The sequence below is a fragment of the Camellia sinensis genome, chromosome 12 (genome assembly GCF_055761805.1).
Source record: "Camellia sinensis isolate YWXY chromosome 12, ASM5576180v1, whole genome shotgun sequence".
NCBI classification, from domain to species: Eukaryota; Viridiplantae; Streptophyta; class Magnoliopsida; order Ericales; family Theaceae; genus Camellia; species Camellia sinensis.
In genome coordinates this window covers 74,993,506-75,017,657 of record NC_138972.1, presented here as the reverse complement: position 1 = coordinate 75,017,657, position 24,152 = coordinate 74,993,506, and the positions used below count along the sequence as shown (strand labels likewise).

Here is a 24,152-nt window from a genome sequence, read left to right as displayed (position 1 = left end):
ATGGGATTGAAGTAGAACAAAGCAGGCAGAGCCAAAAACCCGGAGATTGGCGTACGGAGGGGGAGTGCCATGCAGACGTTCAAAAGGAGTTTGATTATGGATGACAGGTGTAGGAGCACAGTTGATAGTGTAGACAGCAGTGAGGGCAGCTTCTCCCCAAAAGTTTTCAGGGCAGGAAGAAGAGAGAAGGAGAGCGCGAGTAGTGTCAAGAATATGCCTATGTTTCCGTTCAGCGCGGCCATTTTGCTGAGATGTGCCAGCACAGGAACGATGAGGCAATGTACCATGATGCTGAAGAAAGGAAAGGAAATCGGAATCCCGGTATTCCATAGCATTGTCAGAGCGAAAAATTTTGATGGTTTTGGAAAATTGGGTGTGGACCATTTGTGCAAAACGATAATAAATGTGTTTCAATTCAGACCTATGTTTCATGAGAAAAAGCCAAGTAAACCGGGAAAAATCATCAATAAAAACAACAAAATAGCGGGATCCCCCCATAGTAGTAGTAGGTGAGGGTCCCCAAATGTCCGAATGTATAAGATCAAAAGGTGCAAGAGAAACAGAAGTACTTTTATTAAATGATAAAGCAGGTTGTTTGGCAAGTTGACAGGGTATACAATCGAAATTATCGGGAATTACATGACCCAGCTGTCCACTAGAAACCAAAGACCTTAAGCGATTAACAGAAATATGCCCTAAGCGACAATGCCAAAGATGAAAGGGAGATAATGAGGAAGTAGATGTAGGAGCAGCAATTTGAGGAGAGGCAGGAACATGAAGATGAATGAGTTCATAGAGACGTCCATGCTTACGGCCGATCCCAATAGTCTGCCCTGTCTGAGGGTCCTGTACCAAACAATCAGTAGCAGAAAATGTGACAGTTAGACCAAGTTCACATAATTGACCAATGGAAATAAGGTTTAAGGTAAGAGCAGGGATATGATAAACGTGAGGTATGGATAAAGAAGAGGTGGAAACAGTACCAACATGACGAACAAACATGAGAGAACCATCAGCAGTATGTATTGAGGGAATATGAGGAGAGGAAGAGAAGGAAGAAAAAATAGTAGAACTGGAGGTCATATGATTACAACAGGCAGAGTCAAAATACCAAGAAGAGTTACCTGGAATGACAGACAAAGCAGTAGGAGGAGGTGTACCAGATGGGGAGAGAAGCTGTTTGAGCATGGCCTCTACATCTGTTGGAGAAAAGCGAGGGGTAGATGGAGTAGGTGACTCAGAGAACCCGGCAGAGGTGGCAGTGTCAGTGTGGTGAGACTGATTCCCGGAAGCAGCAGCAGCAGTGTGATGAGACTGATTGCCAGAACGGTGAAAGTTTCCCCGAGAAGAGCCACCGCGAGAGGAGTGGCTATTGGAGGATGAGCGAGAGGGATTGCGAAAACAATCCTGTTGCAGATGGCCAGGACCAAGTTTGTTGCAGTAGCGGCAGGATCTGACGGGGCAATGGACCAGGAGATGGGTTGAAGGAAGGCCCCGATTCTGACAGTAGAGGCAAGCAGTAGTTCGCTGGGGAAATGATGGCCGGGACGGAGGAGTGGCAAGAACAGAGTCCACATGATGTGTTTGAAGAGTACCGAGACGAGTCTCCTCGGATAGCAACTCAGAAATTGCTTGTTCAAGAGTGGGCAATGGATGGCGATGAAGCAGGGAGGCACGTACGGGCTCAAAAGATGAGGTAAGAGCCATGAGAAATTACACCAACCTTTGCTGGTTGCGATGGATAGTAAATAAAACGGCATCTTCGGGGTCATGCCATGCTGGTTCGGAAAGAGCAAGCTGATCCCAAACAGAGTACATTTGAGAAAGGAAGTCATTAATGGACTGAGTGGATTCTTGGCGCATGCGGTGAAGTTGGTTCTGAAGTTGATATTGATGGGCAAGACCAGTAGTCTGGTATCGTTCTTTCAAAAAATCCCAGATGTCTTTCGCAGGAGTAGTTACAGAGTCAAGCTGAAAGCGGCCAAATTGAAGACTGATAGAGGTAATAGAGGTATTACGAAACCAGGTAATGATTTGGTAATTCTTACTGTCCCATTCCTCAAGTCGGTCTTCATATGTAGCAGTATGAACAGGAGTTTCAGTAGTGGCACTGTCTTTTACTGGTTTAGCCACATCCCCGGTGACAATTCGCCAGAGCTTCTTGCCTTTGAGAAAAGAGGACATAGCTTGGGCCCACAGAACATAGTTTGAACCATTTAAAATGACGGAAATGGGATGGGAGGCATCATGACGATCCATAATACTCGTTGAGTAGGGTGAAAGTAATAGAAATAGATCCGTAGGAGCAAAATTAGGTAAAACAGAGTGTACCAGTGAGTCCGGAAGGTCGAAAATAGCAAGGAAAGGTATGCTGGACAGAGATGATGTCAGCAATGATGTCAGCGGCGCACGTTAGCAGAGTGCAGGGAGGAGCACGTTAGCAGGAAGGCAACGGTGCACGTTAGCAGACAGGCGCAGGCGCGGCGCACGGTAGCTGGTTTGGCGCACGCGGGTGCACACTAGCAAAGTGGCGCATGGTACGCGTACGGTAGCAGGCGCGGCGTATGGGAGCCGCGGATGTGTGGGCGCGTGTGGGCGCGTGGCGGAAGTGAGCGACAGGAGTTGGCGCGTGTTGGCGCGTGTGAGCGTGGTGGCGGTCGTGTTGACGCGCAGAGGCTAAGGGCGGCGCGTGTGGGCGCGTGTTGGCTTTTCTGAGAACGGGCTTGGTGCCGTTGGACTCAGGAGAAAATTTCGAACAAGTTGATGGGCTCTGATACCATGAAAGATTAGTTTGAGAGAGAAGCTAGAGAGCAAAGAATGAGAGAAGCTAGAGAGCAAAATGTTTTCTGTATTGTGTGTTCTGTAATTACAAGAGAAATCAACTCTCTCTTTATAGAGAGAAGCAATATACATTGGATTCCAAATGATGGGCATTACCACCGAAAGCAAAAAAGAGAAAAGAGAAAGCTATACAACTGTCAATATTATATACAAGTAGCAATTAGCAATATTAACACAAAAAATAGTGGGACATAAATACCAAACCTTTTTAAAAAGAACAGCTTCAGACTCTTCCTGGCTCAGTTCTACAGGGGAACAAAGACTTCAAACTTAATACTCATTCATCATGGATGATCCATAATTCTATCAATAGCAAAGTTTTAATGCATTCTCAAATTTTGAGACTGCCTAATAACAGAATAAGATGGAACAAAAATAGAAATCAGGGCATTCTGTAAGTTAAGCGTCCAGTAATATACATATTATCACAAAAAAACATCAAAAAAAATATTCAAGCTTGCTCAAAGTAGTTTCATTAGTGTCCAGATTAGCAGGAACATGCCCTGAAATAGTGAAAGACTTGCAAGTTAAAGAAACACATTCATGTCCATATCAAGACAGAAAAAGAGTGAAACAGAAAGAACTATTATATGATATCACCAAGAGTGAAGCAAAACTATGAAAAAGACAAGCTTGGAATACTACAATTTTTTGGTAGGGACATTTTCTTATTCGTCTGAGGTGATTGTTAAAACAAATTCTACCAGTAGCTTGTTCTAACACTTTTGAAAATGAAAATCTCTTAACCGAGTGTTATACCTTGCAAAACTTAATGGTAATAGTACTTTTCGGGGAATAATTTCCAGAAAATAAGCTATAGCCTATAGTTTATACATACAACCATATATGCTAAAATTAAGTCATCTCATGTCAATAAAGCCATAATTCCAATGTTCTGGGATTGGCTAACATGCTCAAATGATAAAAACATATTATGCACAACATGAAAATGAGATTGACAAGAGGCTGCTGATTTGGACACCAATTCTGATAAAAGGGCAACTCCAATCAAGAAAAATTGAAACCATGTATTATTTGAATTGTGCAACACAAAAGTCTATATGGGATAATGATGACTTTTCGGTGCCTCACTTAAGAGAGGACTTATATTCATAAAAATTAGGCAACAGTAGTGGTTTCAAATAGAAACCAGAAACTGCGAGGGAGTTTAACAATTAAAGCAGGTATCAACCATCAAGCCCGTCACCAGCGCGTATAAGGCAAACTCAAACCAGATAGTCGAACTGCATTTGCATGCCGCTGTTGTGCCAGTGCAAGCACGATGGTATCCTCAACCTTGGAAAAGGCAACCATAGAACATGTAAGTAGGTACAGCGACAATTCCAAGAAAAAAATACTACAGTATCATAAACACAACTAAAAAGCAAGTGGGGCTGGTTTAAAGAACCAAAATTATTGAAGAGCACTAAGAGTGAAGGACAAAAGTGAAACAAAATTTGACCTTATACTTCAAAAGGAAATGCAAGATTCTTCAAGCCCATTTCAACTAAAAGCATACTCTATATTTCCTTCTCCAGCTACACATCTGATCATCAAGAGCAATTACCTGAATAAGAATGATGTGATGAGAAGAGGAAGATATAATGATACAGAGTACTTTAAGTTTACCAAAATTCAAATGCACTCCAAATTGTTATCAATTCATATGAAATCTTGCAACAAGAGAAATGTGATGTAGAGATTAAACCAAACCCTATAACAAAAACAACAAGAAGAAACAGAGTACTCCAAATTGTTCCACAAAATCCACATACAATCCAAATTGTAATCAAATATCAATTAATATGAAATCTTGCAACAAGAGATATGGGATGCAAAGATAAACCAACCTAGGGAGTTGCCTAATATTTTGCAGCATCTTTGTTTTCCGAAGTCGATCTACCCTCTAAAGCTGACAGTAGTTTTTTCAAAATGGGCTTTTTTTTAGCTGAAGTTGAAGAAGCTTCAGATGCAGCAAATGCTTCTTCCCGTGTCACCCACTTGCCTGTTTCATTTCATGCAACAAATGAACTCAATTACACATATCTACACTTCAATATAAAACAAAACAAAAAATAAATTACTTTCAGCATTCATGAGACAAGCAAACTCAGGACCATTTTGCTTTGTAAACCACAAAAGCTCCAATACTAACCTCCCTCTACTTTTCAACTAGGTAAGGAATCCCATGTCCCCACTATAATGTCTACTACCAAACCAAAGAGATGAAACCTGCTCCAAAGGCCTTTTTGCCTATAGGTGTTACTTTCTGACCTCACAACCAAACAGGGAACTTAGTTGGAGAGCACGTAGCAAAATAGATTAAGCCAGCACCAGTGCACAAAAAGACAAGAAATTCCGCAGTGGCTAGTCCACCCCAGGGGCACTCCGATAATCAAGTCAGTCAACTTATCTATCAAAGATATCAAATAAGTACTCAATGCACAAGTCAAAGCATACCTTAGACCCACGTGGATGCCTCACTTTTATAATGATCAATGTCTAACTTCTCCTAGAAGTCTTACTTCATGGGACTCTTTCCTTTACAAGACAAACATTTATCATAACTCACACTATTCAGATTAAGATGAACTTTCTCAAAAATCTCATCTCTATCCAAATTGGTAGTTTGATGTCATCTAGGACTCTTGTCCTCTATTCGAATATCTCGGATTCAGATATGATTACATCATATCTCGGCGACTTGGTCCATCCATGTAGCACCTAGGCTAACAACCTCGGCCACGTGGACAACCCAAAAAATATGTCCCCAACATGAGGTGATAGAACCTATATTGTCTGATCTTTCAACATGTCAGCTAAACAACATGCTAGAAATACTCCTCAGACTAAGATCATGAATCATCGGCTTCATGAAACAAGGACTCAAATGTCCACTCGTCAAAAACCAAGAACCAAGAATCAAGATGATCCTTCTCGTCCTCCTTGCCAGATGTTGGCCATCTATTCTTACTAAGTTCTCACAGACGGTGCCAAATTGTGCGTGTTGATTTCCGACCACACAACTAAACAGAGAACTTAGCTGGAGAGCATGAGATAGAATAGATTAAGTCAACCACCTACCAACAAGAAGATGAGAATATCGCGGTGGTTCGTCCATTCGGGGGCAATTCGATGATCAAGTCAGTCAAATAATCTCTCAAAGATGTCACACAAGTGCTCAATGGACAAGAAAAAATATCTCAAATAAAAGCATACCTTAAACTCACGGGGTGTCTTACTTTTATAATAATCAATGTCCAACTTCCCCTAGAAGTCTTATTTCATGGGACTCTATCCTTTACAAGGATAACATCTATCACAACTCACATTATTCAAATTAAGATGAACTTCCTCAAGAATCCCATCTCTATCCAAATAGGTAGCTTGATGTCATCCAGGATTCTTGTCCTCTATCCGAATGTCTGAGATTCTGATATGGTAGCACCGTATCTCTGCAACTTAGTTCATCTACATGGCACCTTAGCTAACAACCTTGACCACGTGGACAACCCTAAAAATATGTCTCCACAAAAGCCATATATATAAAACTATGCATCAAGCAATGAGAATGTTGTTATTGGAGCTATTTGATGTAAAACCCACCTTATGTGCTTTATAAACACAATGTAGAGTATGCTTTTTCCAGGTTTCAAGGTAACAAACTTAATGTTGGTTTCTTTTTATCCCAAAACCTTCTGTTACATTTTTGTCATAAAAAAAACTTGAAACAATCAGGGGCTACGGCACATTGAACAGAGAGGGTTCATGTGAACCCACTGAAATTTGCAAAATGAGTATTAGATATGTGAAGTTTTACCAACAAAAGTGAGCAATGTTGTTAATGAACCCTCTTATTTTATTCTTTGAACCCTGTATTTCTTGAGAATTCTCAAAATCTTTAAGTAATGTTAAATTCATTGAAATAAAATAATTATTTCATTAAAATATTTATTTACATGTTTGATTGACTAAAAAATAATTAAAAATACACTGTCAATAGAATCACCATTCACTATTGTAAAAGAATTATCATTCCATAGAGAAACTTAATGCATGATAATTCCATTCCATTCTATCTCAATCCAGTAAACCAAATAAAACATAACTTGTATAAAAAACACAATTACATAGTTTTTATAATACTATGTTATATTATTTGGGGTAATGCCTGTATAAATTAATAAATCTTATAGTTTTTTTTACTCAATGCACTTTTTATATCATTAAAGTAGGTCTTAATTCAGTTTTTAAAATTTTATTATTGAATTTTAATTTGAATTTGAATAATTTGAATCCTATACTTTTAGTTTTATTACAATATTATTATTCCATCAGGCGCCACTAACATTTTGAATAGAAAAACAAATAGTGAAAAACTAGAAGGACCAGTGTAGAAATCAAAAAAAAAAAAAAAAATCATAGGGACCACCAATGCAATTTATTCATTTTTTATTGTGCGAAAATTGCTAAAAATTCCATGCGAGTTGTACGTGGTATTTTTTCTGTTTAAAATTCTAATTGTATGTGATGAAAGAATCACATTATAAAAAAATTAAAAATGTAAGGTTTAACTAAAAACTTGAAGATTTAAAATGAAATTTCACAGAGGGACCAACCTTGTAATTTACCTTTATTTATAAATAAATAAAAAATTAATGATGAGTATTTTCAATTTTTTAATTATTCTTCATCAAGAAAATATTGAAAATAATACTAAAAAATATGGAAATGACACCACTCATGAAAATTTATAGAGCCACCAATGGAAACAATAATTACTAAACCTTTCTAGTTGTCAAAAACTTGAGATTTTAAGAAAAATGCTACACAAACAAATTATTTTTCACAAACTTGTGTGACGTAAAGTGATACAATTTAAGTATTTGAAATGAAATTGTTGAAAATTAATGTCGAAAATTACATCGATAGTCTCTATATTTTATTAATATTATGTCATTTTTGTCATTAAATTTTCAATTAACTTAATTTTGACCTTTAATTTTAAATTTTGTATCAATTTAGTTTATTTGATAAAGTTATTAGAATTTTTGACAAAAAACAATCATTGAGTTAGTTAAGATTAATTCATTGACTTAAATAAATTTATAATTTTGCTTCTAAAACATGACCTATGCTGCACATGAACACATTTTTCATAAAAAAATGTTATAACAATTTTAATGAATTGGACTAAATTGAGACAAAATCATAAATTCAGAGCCAAAATCGAATCAATTGAAACTATAAAAATCAAAATGAAAAAAAGATCAAAATATAGAAATTACCAATGTAATTTACCCAATTATATAGAAATAACTCAAGTGTTATATCAGTTTGTAAAAAAAAAAAAATATATATATATATATATATATATAGAATACTTGGTGGTTAATAGACTATAAGCCATCACATGAGATGCTACCTAATTGTAGTCAGCTTTAATTTTAAATGACATCAAATATTAAGTCCATCAAGTGAATTTGGGCTTAGTAACCACTCTCTGCAAATTACTTCTGAGGTTTAGGTCCATCAAGTAAATTTGGGTTCGGCAATTGTTGTTTGAAAGAACAGCAAAAGTAAGGTTAATGTTCCTACTTTGGGCTTCATAATGTCTTAATTATCAATAAAGTTTTGCAAAATTCACACCAAAGAGTCCCTCCAGTCTGCTGTTTGGGCACGTAGGGTTCACCACGGGTCTCGTTTCAATTATTCAAACCGTTCATTTTGTCGGGTACTTCATATATTTTATCCACACACAAAATTAGGTCAATCCGATAATTATAGCTTGTTCAATTTATTGTCACCAAAAAAATATATGGTTTTTTTTTTTAAAACACAATTGTTCCCTTTTTTTTGGAGTGAAAAACTATTACGATTATGATATTGACCTAATTTTTTGTGTAAATGAAATATACAAAATATCTAACAAAATAAATGATTCAAATTATCAAAATGGAGCCTGTAATGAGCTCCAAAGGTTCAAACAGCTCCCTCCAGTCCAGAGGGAATCTGCCTCCTCTAAATATATGTACTGCATATAAGCCCATTAGACAGATGTGTCATGAAGGCCACTCAACAGTACTATTAATCGGAATTGTTTATTAGTTGAAACTAGGGTAAATTACATTTCTAATCCTATAATTTGACTTAAATTTCACTGTGATCCTTTTAAATCTAGTTTTAATTTGATTCTTTTATTAAAGTTAGAAGTTAAAATTAACAATTTTAGAACGCTTATTAAACTCCTAAGATGTCCACTTATAAGAAATTAACAGAAATTTAAACTGAATGACAAAGTGAAAATGAACTTAAAGTATAAAGATTAAATTATTCAAATTAAAACAATAGTGATAAAATGAAATTTAAGTCAAATTATAAGGGTTAAAGTGTAATTTACACTAGAAATTATTTACATCATATCATCAGCAGTCTCAACAACCTTTGCTAACAGTTAATGTGATGTCAAATTTATACATTAGAGTTATGCTCGAGTTGACCTTTTTTTTTTTTTGGTTAATTTTATTTATTTGGTCTAAAGCTGCATTTTTCCAAAGACTTGGTGAAAAAGGTTCTATTTTGATTTTTGGCCAAGACCTCAAGAATGTTTGAGCCGCTACTGCTTAAGAGGCTATACACAAATTCATAAAACAAAAGAGAGATGTGCTTGGTTACACTGGCAATAGCTTAAAACTTTCAAATTTTGCAGGGCCAAGCCTGAGACAGTGCATAATGTTAGTAAGGAAACAACTTGCATTGGCTTCTGGTTTTCTTTATCTTAAATTTGGCATCTTTCGTTGTGTTTTAGCTTTTTCCGGTTACGTTTGGTTTGGTTTTGAAAGATAAATTTTTGAAAAAAAATTTCAAAATTTAAAATTTTATTTAGTTAGATATTTTGAAAATAATTTTGTATTTTTGTAGTTGTTCTGTAGTTTGGAATTTTGTAATTTGGATGTAATTTGTTTGTAGTTGAATAGATAGGTATGAGAGAAAAAGTGATTAGCTAATGTGTAGAATGCAAGAGAACAAAAGGAGCGAGGAGATTGAAAAAATTGTAAACCAAACAAATTATAATTTTTGAGCTCTCAAAAATTAATTTCAAAAATTGAAAAAAAGGTGTATGGTTTTCAAAAATTATAAATTAATATACTAAAAATATGATAAATAAAAAATACACTATTTTTTTTAATATAATTTTTCATTTTTTGAGAACACAAAAAAAAAAAATTTAGGATTTTTTTAAAAATAATTTCTATTTTTTAAAAAAAAAAATTAAAATTGTTTATGAAATTGAAACCAAAGATAACCAGAGTTGTTTTCCTATCTGGTGAATTAGTCCAATATAGGACAAAACAAGTATGTAATTTGTATCACTTTGATACTGTTGTCAATTTTGTTTATAAAATTTTTAATTCGATCCAATTTCAAGTGAACAGTCTAAATAATTAATAAAATACACATATTGACCGTAAAGTTTTAAAATTTGCCAATTTAATTCCAAAACATTGATGAAGAAGATAAAACATAACTTTGCAATATTGAGGGAAGAAATTGACAATTAAATTTTAGAGACCAATAGTGTGTTTGGCCAAAAAAAATAATAATAATAAATAAATAAATAGAGACCAAAATAACACATGTATACTTTAGAGACCATACTTGAAATTTATAATTATTTCATTTACAATTTAAATGGCAGTTTAGAATTAAACTAATTTGCATCAAATAAAGAACTTCAAAAACAGATCTAACAAAATTAAAATTTGAAGGACTAAAAAAAAATAACACAATATTTTTTTAAAAAAAATAAAGGAATAAAATAACACACAAGACATACTTTATAAACAATAAATATATTTTATCATATATATAAGGTAGATTACACGCTCCATGAATATCAAATACTTATATTAGAATCCCTTGAGAATAAAACTTGACCCATTTCATTATTGAGTCATTGAAAAAAAAAATATTCAGTAATTTTGAAACACCACGTAACATTGTGTTGAAAAAATGATTTTGAAGCCATAAATTTTTGTAAAGTTCGAGCTAAATTTTGAGTAGGCTCCATACATCCAATTTAATGGATCAAAGGGAAGTGCACCATTTCAGCATAGTTGAAACAAAACTAGAAAAGCTTGTCCCACATTAGGTAAGGAAGGAACTAATGTGACGCTTATATACTCTGGGTTTATACTTGAGTTTGAACCTTGGGACACCCAAGTTTTGTAAGGAGAACCTAGCCCAAATGTAGTCTACCACAAGCGATGTCACCCCAAACCAATCCGAGCCAACTGTAATTCTACCCAAGTTTTTTTCTTTTCTTCCATATTTAACCAAATATTCCTCGATTTTCAATTATTTTTCTTTTCATATCCACATTTAAACCACTTAAGAGTTTGTCATACCAACCCCAAGACAAGTTAAGTGGCAAGTTCAGTTCATATCCACATTTAAACCAATTAAAAGTTGGTCAAACCAACCCCAAGCAATAAGCTAAGTGGCAAGTTAAGTCCTACTAAGCACCATAAAAACCATACCTCACAAGTTCAAATCGCACGAAACACTTTGACACCCTTTGGGACCAACCGCAGAACAAGTGTCCTAATTACACTATATATGTATGCAAAGATTATTAGGCAAAGCTCAAAATGCCATTCATTACCAAACCCTAGGGGTCAAACGAATCCAAATTTCAGTAACATATTGCAAAAATACAAAGAAATTCAAAACCCTCACCCTAGAACAAAGATCTATGGGGGTCGGATTTAATGGGGCTGACATGCAAACCTTACGAATGCAACTCTCAACACTGCACAATGACTGCTGAATCACCATTGTCATTTTTATTAGCTGAAGATTAGGACTAAGGCTTCAGTAAACTCACAAGTTCATACATGGACTATACTTAATATCCTGCTACATGTCCAATTCCATCATCACATTCTTCCCAAACGTCATCCATCTCAACCAACCCAAAACAAATTTATTCTTCTAGTTCAGGCCAGCACTCATGTCTTCTTACAGTTTTCGTAAATCGTTAGAGTTGCATACAAGCATCGCACTAACTACTGCAATCTACCAAATCTCGACAATTATCAACAGAATTTATATGGCATCGACATATTGGCATTTGGCAAACTTTATCAGCACATAGGGAAGTTCCCAGTACACAGCAATCCACACCCACACACAGCTAATGTCATTTAAAATCAATCATGGTTTAGAGCTATACACAATTCTGCGCATTAATATCTAATGGTAGAAAGAGAAAGGGGTGAGAGAATAGGGTTTGGATACAAGTTATTTATGGCGAAAGCAAAGATAATGGAAACCTGCAATGGATCATTATTGTGTCGCTTGAAGTGTTATCTGATTGCTCCAAGCAAATTGGCACCATCCAGCTTTGCACCTTCCAAATGCTGAAAGCAACACCACAAAATATAATTACAAAATGAAGCCAGGTGAATTCATTAGGACAGGGGAAAGGAAAAAGATCAGACAAATCCAATAAGACAAGAAACGAAAACTAGCCCCCAAAATGAAAACACAGATTGGGCTTTTTCAAGCATTGTTAAAATTCATGTGATTCTTGAAACTATTGGATCCACCAGATCTCTATCCAATTTTACATTTTTTTGTAAAAATGTCACAATACAACTTCTAAGAGTCAGCAAGAAAATAATCAACACCATGCATGAGTTGTTGCTATTTTGGTGATCAAAATGTATAGCAGCAAAAATTATCTAATAAGTCAGCCTAATATCCTACGTGTTGTACCCTTCCAATTGTATAAGACCATGTAACTAGTTTCTCCTACTTTTTCTCCTACATTTTAGTCAAAATGATTTGTGTGCCCCCTTGCTATAAGGTAGGCACACAGCCACGGGGTAAGTGATACAGACTTACTACATAGCTTCTCATATAATAGGATCTAATAAGATCCATTAGTTTCAGTCGGTCAAACACAGAGGACCCACAAAAAAAAATTTGTTTTAAACAACAAATATACATACATTTTAGGGTTTTTAGGTTTATTTTTCGAATGTCAAGAGAGAATAAATTATGGTTTTAAATATTTGGGGAAATTACATTTAAAAAGAATTAAATTTGACCCTTACAACAAATTAAACCTTGGATTTTTAATTTTTTCAAATAAAACTCAAATTTTTTAAATTACACAATTCCAACTCTGTGTCTATTCCCGTTAATTTATTTAATTGATATATTTTTGGCAGGACATGTGGCACTCTCATTCATTCTTTCAAGTGAATGTTAATCCTAACTTTGAACTTTCTACACCAAATCATCATCACCATTTTTATCAATCTAGCTGGTCAAAACCATCCATCATCCACTATACCATGAAGTTGACCATAGAACACTTCCCCCTTCTCCCATTTACGACCATCTGCTTTGCTCCTACTCCGGTGCTTCCTCCCCCTCCCCCTCCCCTTCCCCTTCCCCTTCCATTTACAACATCCTTTCAATAAATTTGGGACCCTATTCAAGATCCAACATATTCAAGATTGCGATCCCCATTCAAGTGATTTTTGTTTTGTGCGTTGGAGCAATGAGGTGGGATTTTTGTCGAGATCCTCTCCCAACGACTGTGTCATTTTTGTGTGTTTGTGTGAAATTTTTGTGCAATTGGAAAAATGAGGTGGGGTGGCGGAAGGGGGAAGGGTGTGGCAGTGTGGTGAGAGCAATGTGTGTAGAATCGAGATTGGAAAGACGAGGGGGGGAGGTTTTTTTTCTTTGCCAACCTCCCTTGTGTTTTCATGTCTTTTGGAAACAAGTTTGAATCCCAAATTCAACTTTTCCATTTCGCAATTAGTTTCCACAATATAAAAAATAAAAAGTATGGTGAAGGGTGATGTGATGGCAACTTTCAAGGCTTTTTACCAATCTGGTCAATTTGAAAAAAGTTTTAATGCGACTTTTTTGGCTTTGATTCCGAAGAAAGGAGGGGCTGAGGATGTTCGTGATTTCCGGCCTATTAGTTTGTTGGGCAGTGTGTATAAAATTTTAGCTAAAGTTCTTGCTAATAGACTTAGAGGGATTTTAAAGGCTGAGGTATTTGAGTCTCAGAATGCATTTGTTGGAGGCAGGCAGATTTTGGATGCTGTGTTGGTTGCCAATGAGTGTATGGATTCTCAGATTCGACAACAATACCCCGGTCTGATTTACAAATTGGATATTGAGAAGACATATGACAACGTTAATTGAAATTTTCTCATGTACATGTTGGATCGGATGGGTTTTGGGGATACTTGGTGCCATTGGATTAAGTTCTATGTTTCGACTGTGCGGATGTCTGTCTTGATTAATGGATCTCCAGCAGGTTTTTTTCCGACGTATCGGGGTCGTCGCCAGGGGGATCCGTTGTCACCTCTGTTATTTATTTTAGTGATGGAGGCGTTGAGTAGATTGTTGGATAGAGCTGTGCGTGGGGGTCTCCTAGGGGGCTTTGCTGTGGGATCGTTGTCTGGGGTGTCTCTTATTGTATCTCATTTATTATATGCGGATGACGCTCTGATCTTTTACGGGGCTGATGTCGAGCAGGTGGGTTATTTGCATTGTGTGTTGTTATGTTTTGAGGCAGTATCAGGCTTACGGGTTAATTTGCCGAAGTTGGAGCTTATTCCAGTTGGGGAGGTTGAACGGTTACCAGTTTTAGCTGCTGTCTTGGGGTGTAGGATGTCAGTTTTGCCGGTTAGTTATTTGGGTTTGTCGTTAGGTGCCTCTTTCAAGGTGAAAGGGGTGTGGGATGGGTGGTGGAGCGTGTACAGCGCCGTCTGGCGGGTTGGAAGAGGCAGTATTTGTCTAAGGGCAGTCGGTTGACGTTGATTAAAAGTGTGTTGAGTAGTATTCCGACTTATTTTATGTCGGTCCATGTTCTTCCTCTATCAGTCGCGCATCGTTTGGAGAAGCTTCAGAGGGATTTTCTGTGGGGTAGTAGTGCTGATGAATTTAGGTATCATTTGGTTGAGTGGGGGAGGATTTGTCAACCTAAGCATGCAGGGGGGTTGGGGGTGACGAGGTTGGTGCCTTTTAATCAGGCTTTGTTAGAGAAATGGTTGTGGCGGTTTGCCTTGGAGGCAGACAAGTTTTTGTGGAGGGTGGTGGTTTCTAGGTATGGGGTGGGAAGGGGGAATTGGATTTCGGGGGATGTGCTCACTACGCATGGCTATGGGCTTTGGAAAGGGATTTGGATGGGTCGGGAGGAGTTTTGGAGGTGGGTAGTGTTTCGGGTGGGCAATGGGTTGCGGGTGCGGTTTTGGAAGGATCAGTGGTGTGAGGGGGAGTCTCTGGAGGTCCGTTTTCCGTTGATTTTTCATATTGTGACTGATCGGAAGGCGCGGTGGCATCTTATTGAGGGGGTGGTGATGTGGTGGTGTGGGATATTCAGTTGCGGCGTGCGGTGCATGATTGGAAGGTTGCTCAGTTGGTAGAGTTGTGGGGTGTTTTATATGGGTTGGGTATAAATTGGGGGGGGGGGGAGGGGGACAAGATGTTGGAAATTTGTGTTAATGCATATAATAAGATAGTGGCATATGATAGTGGTGTTGGTGGTAGATAGTGGCATGTATAGAATATGATAGTGGTGTTGGTGGTAGATAGTGGCATGTATAGAATATGATAGTGGTGTTGGTGGTAGATAGTGGCATGTATATAATATGATAGTGGTAGATAATGGTAATATATAATATGTAAGTGGCATATAATGGGTTATAATGATGTTTGTAATATCTCCTATATAAGGAGTGTCATTTGGTCTTGTAAAATAAGAAGTTTTGAATATAACAGAAATATATTCCTTCTTCCTCATATTTTCGGAGTTCTTCTTCCTCATATTTTCTAAGTGAGAAATATATTCCTTCTTCCTCATATTTTCGGAGTTCTTCTTCCTCATATTTTCTAAGTTGGTATCAGAGCTACAAAAAACACAGCAGCCCTAAAACCGTCATAGCCATGTCGGAAGTCACGTCCGAAACCACTTCAATCCCTGCCGCTGCCATTCCGGTGAAAACGTCCAACTCTCACTCCGTCCAAATCACCACCATCCGCCTAAATGGTGATAATTTTCTCCGCTGGTCACAATCTGTCCGGATGTATATCCGTGGGCAAGGAAAGATCGGTTATATCACTGGTGACAAGAAGGCTCCTGCTGTTAATGATCCGCTGTTCGACAGTTGGGACGCTGAAAACTCCATGGTTATGACATGGTTGGTCAATTCCATGGAGGAGGATATAAGCTCTAATTACATGTGCTATCCTACTGCACAAGAATTGTGGGATAATGTTAGTCAGATGTATTCTGACCTAGGAAATCAATCTCAAGTTTTCGAATTAACTTTGAAGTTGGGAGAGATTCGTCAAGGAGATGATTCCGTCACCAAATATTTCAATTCGTTGAAAAGGTTGTGGCAGGATCTTGACATCTTCAACACATACGAATGGAAATCCGTTGACGACTGCAACCACCACAAGAAAACTGTGGAAGACAGCCGTATTTACAAGTTTCTTGCCGGCCTCAACATTGAGTTCGATGAAGTGCGAGGAAGAATTATTGGCAGACCTCCTCTCCCATCCATTGGCGAAGTATTTGCCGAAGTCAGAAGGGAAGAGAGCCGAAGGAGCGTCATGCTTAAGAAAAAAGGTACTGGTGAATCAATTGAAATTTCTGCTTTAATTAGCGATGCTGCGGCCAACAAGGCTGCAAATTACCAATGCAGGTTTGATGATAAACCACGGGTCTGGTGTGATTTTTGCAACAAGCCTCGCCATACACGCGAAACGTGTTGGAAGATCCATGGCAAACCTGTCAACTGGAAAAGCAGCAAACAAGGAGAGAAGAATCGTGGCTTTCCTACCGCTAATGAAGCCGATTCAAGTCCCTTCAACAAAGAGCAGATTGATCAACTCTTAAAGCTGATAAAATCCAACTCCTCATCCGGTACTCCTAGTGTTTTGTTGGCACAAACAGGTAGAAATCCTAAAGCCTTCTCTTGCCTAAACTTCTCTCCGTGGATCATAGATTCCGGTGCCTCCGATCACATGACTAGTTTTTCCCATTTATTTAGTACCTATTTCCCTTGTTCTGGTCATGACAAAATCAGAATAGCCGATGGTAGTTTTTCACCTATTGCAGGAAAAGGATTTATTAAACTAACTGAGAAAATTAATCTCAATGCTGTTCTTCACGTCCCCAACTTAGCCTGTAACCTTTTGTCTGTCAGTAAACTATCTAAGGATTCTAATTGTCGTGTTACATTTTTTGAATCCCATTGTGAATTTCAGGACCAGAACTCGGGGATGATGATTGGGCGTGCTAGGATGCTTGAAGGTCTTTACTACTTTGATGAAGTACCTGCTAGTAATAAAAAAGCTCAGAGCTTTAATAGTACTAGTTCAATCTCTGTTCGAGAAAAAATAATGCTATGGCACTATAGGCTAGGACATCATAATTTTCTTTATCTGAAACATTTATTTCCAGAATTATTTAAAGGGATTGATTGTTCTTCTTTTCATTGTGAAAGTTGCATTTTTGCAAAATTTCATCGCTCTACTTATTTGCCAAAACCTTACCAGGCTTCCAAACCTTTTTATTTGATTCATAGTGATGTTTGGGGCCCTTCTAAAATCACTACTCTTTCTGGTAAAAGATGGTTTGTTACATTTATTGATGACCATACCCGCTTATGTTGGATTTATTTGATGAATAAAAAATCTGACGTGAAAAATTTATTCACAAATTTTTACAATATGATTGAAAACCAATTTCAAACCAAAATTGGTATTTTACATTCTGATAATGGAACAGAATATTTCAATGAGCAGTTGGGTGAGTTTTTGAAAAAAAAGGGAATTTTTCATCAATTTACATGTCGGGATACCCCTCAACAAAATGGCATTGCAGAACGAAAAAATAAACATCTACTTGAAGTAGCACGTGCTATAATGTTTTACATGCATGTTCCTAAATATTTATGGGGTGAAGCAATTTTAACAGCCTCTTATTTGATAAACAGGATGCCTACAAAGGTGTTAACATATAAAACACCTTTCGATTGTCTCAAAACTTTTTTTCCTGACACGAGGTTGTTTTCTGATTTACCCGCCAAAGTTGTTGGATGTACTGCCTATGTTCATGTTCCTAGTCAATTTCGTTCAAAACTTGACTCCCGTGCTATAAAATGTGTTTTTTTGGGTTATTCCTCAAACAAAAAGGGGTATAAGTGTTTCGATCCTCAAACCAAGAAATTTCATGTGAGTATGGATGTGTCATTTGTGGAAACAAAATCCTATTTCCCCAACACTTCTCTTCAGGGGGAGACAAGTGGAGTAGAAAACCGTTTTTGGGATATTTCTATCCCGCTCCCCAATGTCATTTATCCTACACAAAAACCACATCTGTCTGATAATGATCACTTAGGAGAACCAAGTTCTATGGTGCCTAGTCAAGAAGATTCTTGTTTAGGGGGAGAAGTACTACAAAATGATCTAAATCCTGAGCTTCAGGTTTATACTAGGAAGCGATTTCATCTGAGGAATAATGACCCGAATGTCCATCCTAATGACCCGAATGTCCACCCGAGTTCTGGCATCGAAATTTTAGGTAATCCTATTCCTTCTATTTCCGACCTTGATGTTCCTATAGCAATTAGGAAAGGTGTCCGAAATTGCATTAAACATCCTATTGCAAATTACCTCTCCTATCAAAGACTGTCTAAAAACCATAGAGCTTTCACATCTAGGATTTCACACTTGTTTGTTCCAAGGAATATACAGGAAGCATTGGATGATCCGAATTGGAAATTAGCAGTCATGGAGGAGATGAATGCTTTAAGGAGAAGTGGTACTTGGGAGATAGTTGATCTACCCAAAGACAAGAAAACAGTTGGGTGTAAATGGGTGTTTACGATAAAATGTAACGCAGATGGAAGCGTTGAGAGATACAAGGCGAGACTGGTGGCTAAAGGCTTCACTCAAACTTATGGGATCGACTATCAGGAGACGTTTGCTCCTGTTGCTAAAATAAATTCCATCAGAGTACTGTTATCTCTTGCAGTAAATTCAGATTGGCCTCTACATCAACTTGACATTAAAAATGCATTTCTCAATGGTGATCTTGAAGAGGAGGTGTTCATGAGCCTACCGCCGGGATTTGAGCAGAGACTTGGAAGCGATAGAGTATGCAGATTGAACAAGTCATTATACGGACTCAAACAATCACCAAGAGCGTGGTTTGAACGCTTTGGGAAGGCAGTTATCAGTTGTGGCTTCTCGCAGAGTCAAGCAAATCACACAATATTTTATAAACATTCAAAAAACAGTAAAATTGCAATTTTGATTGTTTATGTTGATGACATCATTTTAACTGGTAATGATGAAGCAGAGTTAGCAGCCCTCAAAGAGAAACTCGCAAAAGAATTTCACATTAAGGATCTGGGAGCCCTCAAGTATTTCCTCGGAATGGAATTTGCAAGATCCAAGGAAGGTATATTCGTTAATAAGAGAAAATATGTTCTTGATCTCCTTGGAGAAACAGGTATGCTTGGTTGTAAGATGGTGGAGACTCCGATCGAGCCTAACTTGAAGTTACAAGCTGCTAAGGCTGAAGAAGTCAAAGAGAGGGAACAATATCAGCGACTTGTCGGGAAATTGATTTACTTGTCTCATACGCGGCCTGATATTGCCTTTGCAGTCAGCATGGTAAGTCAATTCATGCACTCACCAGGGGCAGAGCACTTTGAGGCCGTTTATAAGATCTTAAGATATTTGAAAGGAACTCCAGGGAGAGGCTTACTGTTCAAGAAACATGGACATCTTCAAGTTGAAGTATACACAGATGCAGACTGGGCAGGAAGTGTTACAGACAGGAGATCAACATCCGGATACTGCTCCTTTGTAGGTGGGAACCTAGTTACATGGCGGAGTAAAAAACAGAATGTGGTAGCTAGAAGTAGTGCAGAAGCAGAGTTCAGAGCTGTTGCCCATGGAATCTGTGAAGTAATGTGGATTAAAAGAATTCTTGAAGAATTAAAGCTTTCTCACCCGACACCTATGAAGGTCTATTGTGACAACAAAGCAGCTATATCTATAGCTCATAATCCAGTTCTACATGATCGCACAAAACATATAGAAGTGGATAAACATTTCTGTTAAAACCTATCACCTACTTCACCCACTTAAACCTACTCCACTAAACCTAACCCACTACACCACTACCACCTCCACTTCACCTACTCCTTACCTACTACACACTCACCCTCTTCTATATATAGGAATCATGAATCATTGTAATAAAAAGAACATTATATCAATCAATAATACATAATTCATTCTCTCTATTTCTCTATACATCAAATTTTACATGGTATCAGAGCTATAGGTTAAGCTCTTGGTGTTCTTCGCCTTCCGGCGGGCGGCAACCTTGCCTTGACCGCCCGCCGGATTTCATTTCCCTATACAAATCATAACCCTCTCAAGGCTTGTGCAGCCCGTGGAGTGTACTGTTCCACTGTGATCACAGCTGTCACTGCTCAGAACACCATTGGAGTTCAGGGTGTGAACATTGTGCCCGAGGATTTTGTTGCAGAGCAATTAAAGTCCGTGCTGTTTGACATGAATGTTGATATTGTGAAAACAGGCATGCTTCCTTCCATTGGCATAGTCAAGGTTCTTCATCACTGTCTCAAGCAGTTCCCAGTTAGAGCTTTAGTCGTTGACCCTGTAATTGTATCTACACAAGTGGAGATGTACTGGCTGGACCTTCCACACTTATGGAATCTTTAGTGGGTTTTGATGAGGGCAGAACAGCATTGACATCTGAAGAAGGTGGAGTGCTTGCAGTGGTCGAAGTTCTGGAAAGTGGGTCTCTTCAAAGCCGTGAGCACGCAGTGGATGTGTGAGGCTTCCTCACCAGAGTGTTTCTCTCCATTGTTACTTGGAATCCAAAACAAACCAATACTTTGCCTTTCTTTCTTTTTCTCTTCCCTTTTCCAACCTTCTCCACTCATTTATTTTATTATTATTTTGTACAAATCCAACCCATCCTTTTTCTTTTTCATTCTTTCCACACACTCATGTTCCCCACTCAACTTTTTTACTCCATCTTTTGAAAAGCAACCAACACACCCGCCCACAACTTTAAATCTCCCATTTCTTTTTTAATTTTTTATTACTTTCACATTCACACACTTCTCTTCAATTTTCTTTTCTTTTAAAAAAAAAAAAAACAAAAACAAAAACAAAAACAAAAACAAAAAAAGACGCAGGAAGATCTGCACACCAAACTCATTTTATTCATGTCAGGGCTCACCCCGATCACCATGTTTCCACATACAAAAAAAAAAAAACAAACAAACAAACAAACACCCACATTCACAGGTGGGATTTTTCTTCTCTACTCTGCCGCCGGTCTTTTCTTCTTGCCTCCGTCCTGGGCGGCCCTTGACGGTGTTGCCTCCGTGTTTCCCACTCCACTGGGCACGATCACTCCACCATACTCCTCTACTGCAGCATATGGCGGACCTCCAAATCGGAACATCACGGTGGCCTTCCGCTTCAGCTCCTTATTTTCCGCCTTTAGCACACTTATCTCTGCTCGCGCATCCTTATACATGCGTTGGAGCAGAGCCAGCTGGGAGTTTAACTGCTGCACCTCATTTGCCCTACTCTGCAGCCGGTTCGACAAATTTGTAACCGCAGTCATGGTTTCCACACATGACTTCAGAGTATACTGATTGGCCTCAATATCAGTTTGCACCGCCATTTTTTGCTCCACCGACCGCATCGGAAAGTTCAAAGGAGCAAACCCAGAAGTGTTTAGTTGGGGTTCACTGGCCACCGCACCAGTTATTTCTCTTGTGGACTCGTTCAGTTCTGGAAAGAGCGTAAGCAGACCACGGGAAGAGGAGGCCATGTTCTGGGTAGCTGGACGGGAAGAAGAGGCCATGTTATGGTTGCTGAGTGTTTCAGAGATGGGTTGGTTACAGAGTGTTTACAGAGTGTTACCAGTGTATCTCTCTCAGCCCACGAAGAGTTTTTTCAGAGGTTTCAGACTGGTTTGATTTCCACATGTTCTCTCAGCCTCCGCCTTCATTTATATAGCACATGACGAAGAGGCCGACACGCGCACTGTCGATCACGTGCATCGCCGCGTGTCTGGCGCACCTTTTGATGGCACGTCTTTTTATGGATTGGGCACGCCTTTTGATGGCACGCCTTTTTATGGATTGGGCACGCCTTTTGATGGCACGCCTTTTTGAAAGATTGGGCACACCTTTTGAGGGTGCGACTTTTTAAGGGTCCGACAAGACTCTGTAAACTGTCCCGACATTGATTCCGATTAGCTCCTTTATGGGTCCGACAAGACTTTGTAAACTGTCCCGACATTGATTCCGGTTAGCTCCTTTATGGGTCCGACAAGACTCTGTAAACTGTCCCGACATAGATTCCGGTTAGTTTCTACAAGGGTCCGACAAGACTCTGTAAACTGTCCCGACATTGATTCCGGTTAGTTTCTACAAGGGTCCGACAAGACTCTGTAAACTGTCCCGACATTGATTCCGGTTAGTTTCTACAAGGGTCCAGCAAGACTCCGTAAACTGTCACAACAACTGTCACAACAGTGTCTGTTACAACGGTCCGACATGACCCCGTAAACTATCTTCTACATCGGTCCGACATGACCCCATAAACTGTCTTCTACATCGGTCTGACACGACCACACAGTGTCTGCTACAACGGTCCGACATGACCCCATAAACTGTCTTCTATATCGGTCTGACACCGCCATCCAGTGTCCTCTACACCGTTATGACACCACCATACAGTGTCCTCTACATGGTTATGACACCCCCATACAGTGTCCTCTACAACGTTATGACACCACCATCCAGTGTCTTCACCAATGGTTTGACACGACCATACAGTGTCTCTTATCCTCTTTTATTTTTATGTATTTTCTTGTTTTGTTACTCTCTCCAAACTCAAGTTGGCTAGTTCCTATCCCCCTTGAGTTTGCGGGGGGCTGTTAAAACCTATCACCTACTTCACCCACTTAAACCTACTCCACTAAACCTAACCCACTACACCACTACCACCTCCACTTCACCTACTCCTTACCTACTACACACTCACCCTCTTCTATATATAGGAATCATGAATCATTGTAATAAAAAGAACATTATATCAATCAATAATACATAATTCATTCTCTCTATTTCTCTATACATCAAATTTTACAATTTCATCAAGGAGAAAATCAATGCTGGCATAATCTGTATGACCTACCTTCCAACAGGTGAACAATTAGCTGATGTGCTAACGAAGGGACTACACAAGAAGCAATTTGATAAGCTGACTAGCAAGCTGGCTATGGAAGATATCTTCAAACCAGCTTGAGGGGGAGTGCTGGAAATTTGTGTTAATGCATATAATAAGATAGTGGCATATGATAGTGGTGTTGGTGGTAGATAGTGGCATGTATAGAATATGATAGTGGTGTTGGTGGTAGATAGTGGCATGTATAGAATATGATAGTGGTGTTGGTGGTAGATAGTGGCATGTATATAATATGATAGTGGTAGATAATGGTAATATATAATATGTAAGTGGCATATAATGGGTTATAATGATGTTTGTAATATCTCCTATATAAGGAGTGTCATTTGGTCTTGTAAAATAAGAAGTTTTGAATATAACAGAAATATATTCCTTCTTCCTCATATTTTCGGAGTTCTTCTTCCTCATATTTTCTAAGTGAGAAATATATTCCTTCTTCCTCATATTTTCGGAGTTCTTCTTCCTCATATTTTCTAAGTCAAGATGTTATGGAGTGGTCTAGAGTGGGGGCAAAAAGGAGGTTTTCAGTTGCATCTTTCTATAAAGGTTTGGTGGGGGATGATGGTTTTCCTTCTCCTTGGAAGAGTGTTTGGTTACCGAGTGTTCCGTCTAAGGTGGTTTTCTTTATGTAGACGGTCGCTTTAGGCCAGAATCTTACTTTGGACAACTTAATGAGGCATGGTCATGTTTTAATGAATCGGTGTTGCATGTGTTTTCGTGCTGCTGAGTCGGTGGATCATTTGTTTCTTCACTGTTTCGTGACTTCTCAATTGTGGGGTTTTATTTGTTCTTTTTTTGGTATTGCTTGGGTTCAACCTAAGGGGGTGTTGGATATGCTTTGGGCGTGGTGGGGTGCTAGGTTTGGGCGTCGCCGGCGGCGGATTTGGGCGTTGGCGCCGTTTTGTTTGATGTGGCTTGTTTGGTTGGAGCGGAATCGGCGTACTTTTTTAGACGTT

General features: G+C 38.4%; 1 protein-coding gene and 1 long non-coding RNA gene across 6 annotated transcripts in view; both read right to left on the bottom strand.

The window, feature by feature from the left end:
- Positions 1-3,849: 3,849 nt before the first annotated feature.
- Positions 3,850-4,849, bottom strand: LOC114300053 (uncharacterized). Its single transcript, XR_003642537.2, has 3 exons — positions 4,692-4,849; positions 4,304-4,408; positions 3,850-4,137 (listed from the first exon to the last, which is right to left on the bottom strand). It is a non-coding gene; the product is annotated as an uncharacterized LOC114300053 (long non-coding RNA).
- Positions 4,850-11,936: 7,087 nt separating this feature from the next.
- The window catches only part of FIP2 (potassium channel tetramerization domain-containing protein / pentapeptide repeat-containing protein), a 32,463-nt gene continuing 20,247 nt past the window's right edge, over positions 11,937-24,152 (bottom strand). For all 5 annotated transcript variants that reach the window (XM_028244907.2, XM_028244909.2, XM_082897465.1 and 2 more), the window contains one exon: positions 11,937-12,263. In XM_028244907.2, coding sequence (XP_028100708.1) covers positions 12,210-12,263 — 54 coding nt within the window. In that variant the 3' untranslated portion in view covers positions 11,937-12,209. The remainder of the gene's footprint in view (positions 12,264-24,152) is intronic.